We start from the raw sequence: 5,231 nt of genomic DNA, 5'->3' as shown, positions 1-5,231 counted from the left end.
TACTAAACTGATTTATAAGAGACTGTTACTTTATATTTTTTCCCAATTTGTTTTAAAAATAAACTTGCCTACTTGGTATTTATAAATTTTTATTCTTATAATTTTCATTCCTTTATACTACCGTTCTGTGGAGGTAGCCCACTTTTAGCTTCAGGCTCTATATTTCTAAATATGTAATGGAATTAACATCCTCATCATATGCTCCCTCCAGTTTGCTTCACTGTTGTGCTCATTTTCACTGGTGCCTGGGGTTAGGATTCTGTGGTAATAAACTGTGCTGACTCCATCAGCCTTAGATCATCAGGAGCAGGTTTCTGCAGTCCAGCAAAATCCCTACCCTAATTCTGACCACGTCAAAGATTAAAAAGAGCTGTTAGATAAAAGCCAAAATACCATCTTTATGACATGTAAAGAATAAGTTGAATGATGAAGCTTAATGTAGAGCCAAAAAGATCTTCAAAGAAAATCCAGAATTAGGTGGATTTGCCACCTGTCACAGCAGTGCTGCACCAGGTTAGGCCTCTTAGGAAATAAAGAGAAAGCTGAGCCTAATTTTCCTGAATTTGTAATCAGAGAAGTTGCTCCACCTCCTTTGGGTCAGAGGTCGGCTGGACGTTAAACTGAATTCACTCCATTTGGAAAGAAGCATTTGCCTGCCATTTTGCAGTTGATATTTATTCCTTCCCACCATTTACCAAACACTTTACCAAGGATTTTTACATCTGTTCTCTCAATTATAAAAATTAAGATTAAATGAGCTTCAGTCAAAATCTGGCCTTCTGAAGTTTTGGTGATTTGAGGGAAATAAAAATTAATTAACATACTGGTATTACTCAGGATTAACTGGAGAGAAATACTCAGAGTCATATACTAAACATTATTTCTCACGTAGCTTATAAATCTCTGTGCTTTCTTTTTTCTTGTGATACAATTTGCTTTCTGTGAATGTCTCATAGAATGTCTCTCAGTTAGATCTTATTAATTAAATAGTGAAATAAAAATCTTCTACCTTTAGACCATTGAAATGAATTTGGAAAAATGGTTAAGAAATTACTTCCAATGAGATGTAACTATATTTTTATAGAGAATACCCTTTGGTCATGGATTTCAAGCAATTACCATTGACCCTTGAATGACACAGGTTTGAACTGTGTGTTTCCCTTACATGTGGATCTTTTTTATTTTTTCACTAAATGTGTGCTGCACAAAGCGATGAACCTGCAGATGCAGAACTGCAGCTATGGAAAGCTAACTGTGAAGACACACTCGGATTTTTAACAGTGTGGGGAGTTTGTACCCTAACTCCTGAGTTGTCCAAGAGTCAGCTGAGTTCATTTAACTCTAGAAACCTGGTTACTTAGTACTCACAATAGCCTAAGTGATCTGGATTTTTTTTTTCTTAATTTCATAAAATCTTTTTCCTCTGGTGTAATATTTGCTAGTAATACAGTAGGTGGCACTAGTGGTAAAGAATCTGCCTGCCAGTGCAGAAGATGTAAGAGGCGTGGGTTCTACCCCTGGGTTAGGAAGATTCTCTGGAAAAAGAAAATGGCAACTTACTTCAGTAATCTTGCCTGGGAAATCGAATGGACAGGAGCCTGGCGATCCACGGTCCATGAGGTTGCAAAGATCGGAACCAACTGAGCATACACACAAAAAATATATCGTTGTGAAAACTTTTTTTAACTCTGTGTATCATGGAAAAATATAATTTTAAGTGTTGTTTTACATATATTTAAGCCTCTAAAATCAGTGTGGAAGGTGGATATGACTTTTCATTTGAGGAGTGATGGGCTGATTTCCCAGTCCGTGTAAGTCACTCAGTTGTGTCCAACTCTTTGCGACCCCACAGACTATATACAATCCATGGAATTCTCCAGGCCAGAATAGGAGTGGATAGCCTGTCCCTTCTCCAGCAGATCTTCCCGACCCAGGAATCAAACTAGGGTCTCCTGCATTGCAGGAGGACTCTTCACCAACTGAGCTATTACTGGGACATTGCTGTGTAGTACGTTACAAAGTAGAAGACTGAAATTGTGGAGGAGGACAGAGTAGTCATTTTAACATGACTTAGAAGGTAAACACGCCACAGTAGGGAAAATTTGAAAATGTGGGGCAGTCAGTACAGTAATCGTTCTGCACACAATTGTTATAATCTGTGCAAGATTGTGTGGGTTGCTTTTACAAGTTGAAGCAAAAATGCTCTGGATATCGAGAATAGATTTGTTGATTTACGTTTAATGTGAAATATGATGCCATACCCCCCTTCCACCTTTTCAGGTGACTGTAATCAACGAGAGACTGAAGTCAGACACCAGTACATCTCACCCATGCTCCTTCAGGGACTGTGCTGAGAGAGAGCTTGTGCCCATTATGTGTCCTTCCTGTGAGAAGAACTTTTGCCTGAGGTGACCACTAAGACCGTTCAAACTGTGTCTGTTTAAGTCACATGCAAGCACATGAACTACTGTCCCTCTTCTGTCGCTCACAGACACCGTCACCAGTCAGATCACGAATGTGAAAAACTGGAAATCCCTAAGCCTCGTATGGCTGCCACTCAGAAACTCGTTAAAGACATTATTGGCAAGTACCTGGAAAGCATGTTTGTTGTTTACTTACTGCCGTATACTCTTGAGTTCAGAGCCCTGCTTCTGTCAGCTTGCCGGTTATGGAAGGTGCTGTTAGCAGCCCTGATGGTTATAACTTGCTATAGATTTTGAGGACATTCTTGTGACAGTATTTTTCCAAGTCTTACCTAGCCAGTGGAAATTTGGAAATTCCATGGAAATATCCGGTAGGTGTTCTCTTTTGCTGGACCACTTGTATCAGCTGGTTAACCATCTTGGCTAGAAGTTACATTCATGAAGCTAAAGTAGTGGTTTACGTTCTTCAAAGACTAAAGTTAGGACTTCCTGGTGGTCCAGTGGTTAAGAATCCTCCTGCCAATGCAGGGGACACAGGTTTAATCCCTGACGCGAGAATATCCCACATGCTGTGGGGCAGCCAAGCCTGTGTGCCCTGGAGTCTGTGTTCTTCAAGAGAAGCCTGAACACCGCAACTAGAGAGGAGCCCTCTCTCACCACAACTAGAGAAAGCCCGCGTGCTACAGCGAAAACCCAGCACAGCCAAAAATAAATAAGTAAAAATTGAATGAAAAAATAAAATGTAAAACTATTAAAAAAAAAACTAAGATAATGAAAGAAAAAGATCCCTTTTAAATAAAAAGACTAAAGTTTAAGCCGAGTCAGCTGTCCTCTGAATGCTGCTGATAATCTGACATATGAGGAAAGAATATATTTGTGATGTTGACCAGTGTTACTGCCAACATACTCAACTGAATTTTCATTTTATATTAAGGATAATCAGATCAGATCAGATCAGTCGCTCAGTCGTGCCCGACTCTGCGACCCCATGAATCGCAGCACGCCAGGCCTCCCTGTCCATCACCAACTCCCAGAGTTCACTCAGACTCATGTCCATCGAGTCAGTGATGCCATAATAATTTAAATTAAATTCTATTAATTAAGTAAAAAATCTTCTGTAACACTTCTCTGTAGAAGTGTTAGTGATTGCTTTGGATTAAATAGATTTAAGTTGGAAAGAAGGACATGTAACTTAAGTTTTTTAATGTGCAGCTCACTTACGTCCACTCAGTGCTATTTTTCCATTGTTCTTGTAAATATAATATCTACAAAATGAATGTGGTCTCCATATATCTTTGCTGCTGCTGCTGCTGCTAAGTCGCTTTAGTCGTGTCCGACTCTAGTATATGTAATTCATATATGTTTCAAGGCCACAGTTAATAAAACTTTGGAAAATGTGCAAGTTCCTATTTGCTTATATCCCTATGCTTGCTTCTTAGATTCCAAGACAGGAGAGATAACAAGTAAACGACGGAAAGGTGCAAAAAATAGTGAAACAGCTGCAAAGGTAGCACTCATGAAATTAAAGATGCATGCTGCTGGAGACAAATCATTGCCACAGGTTGGTTTTCGATATTTAGGAAACAAAAAGGTTCCAGATACGATTGGAGCCCCCTTTGTAGTCTTCCCTTTCATGAGTAACAGCTAAACCTGAACTCCATGTGTATCATTTTTGATACTACAAGGTATAAGCCTGCATAAATAATAGTCTTGCAAGTTTTTTTTGCGTTATAGAAATGGCTGTAAGCCATATATATCGTTCAACCTTTTTTTTTTTTACCCTTGGTATCATGTTTTTAAACATATATCCATGCTGATATGTTTAGTCTCTTTCATTCATATTGGTAGCTCACATTTTTCTGTAGTATGTATGTACCAGTTTATCTATTCTCTTAGTGAACACAATTTAGATTCCTTTTCCAAGCTGTTTGTTGTTATAAACTGTTCAACAGTGAACACCCTGTGTATACATGGGAACATTTCTCTAAGGCAGTTTCTTTCAAGCTCCGTATTATCAACTACATTTTCTACAACTATCCAGTACATATGTACCTACATATATACCTTAACACAGTTTTAGTAAGTAAGATCTAGCCTCATGAGGATGTGTATCTACTCTGATATTTTTTGTTCTATGTAAAGACTGTTGACTTTATAGCCCCTGAAGGATTGAGACCATCAACTTGAAAAATGATATTCCAGGGAACATACCTAGAAATAGAAAACTGGAGAATGGGATTTGCTCATCTTTGGCTTTATTAAATATTGTCAGTTTTTTATTGTCAGTAATTGTACTGATTTATCTCCTTCTTGCAGTGTCTGAGTTCCCTGACAGTGTTGGGTATTATTCATTATTACCAGTCTGACAGATTGAAATGACACATCACTGAGGTTTAAAGTTGAATTTCCCTGTGATGAGTGCGGTTCAGCTCCTTTGCATATGTTTATTGGCTATTTGACTTTCTCTTGTGAATTGCGTATCTTCTGCTGGGTTGTTTGGAACTTTTAAAAAGGTCTATAAGGGTCTGTATATTCTAAGTTCTGATCTTTTCTTGATTAAATCAAATCCCTTACGATTATACAGTGGAAGTGAGAAATAGATTTAAGGGACTAGATCTGATGAACTATGGACTGAGGTTCGTGACATTGTACAGGAAACAGGGATCAAGACCATCCCCATGGAAAGGAAATGCAGAAAAGCAAAATGGCTGTCTGGGGAGGCCTTACAAATAGCTGTGAAAAGAAGAGAAGCGAAAAGCAAAGGAGAAAAGGAAAGACATAAGCATCTGAATGCAGAGTTCCAAAGAA

At 38.5% G+C, this 5,231-nt stretch overlaps 1 protein-coding gene across 1 annotated transcript in view; it reads left to right on the top strand.

Moving 5' to 3' along the window:
• The window catches only part of ZFAND1 (zinc finger, AN1-type domain 1), a 32,764-nt gene that overhangs the window by 12,192 nt on the left and 15,341 nt on the right, over positions 1-5,231 (top strand). Inside the window, exons 6-8 of the mRNA XM_010846238.1 lie at positions 2,281-2,408; positions 2,492-2,583; positions 3,863-3,984. Of these exons, the coding sequence (XP_010844540.1) occupies positions 2,281-2,408; positions 2,492-2,583; positions 3,863-3,984 (342 nt within the window). The remainder of the gene's footprint in view (positions 1-2,280; positions 2,409-2,491; positions 2,584-3,862; positions 3,985-5,231) is intronic.

This window comes from Bison bison, unplaced genomic scaffold, assembly GCF_000754665.1.
Source record: "Bison bison bison isolate TAMUID 2011002044 unplaced genomic scaffold, Bison_UMD1.0 scf7180017864233, whole genome shotgun sequence".
In the NCBI taxonomy this organism is placed as follows: Eukaryota; Metazoa; Chordata; class Mammalia; order Artiodactyla; family Bovidae; genus Bison; species Bison bison.
This window is presented reverse-complemented; position numbering and strand designations above follow the sequence as displayed.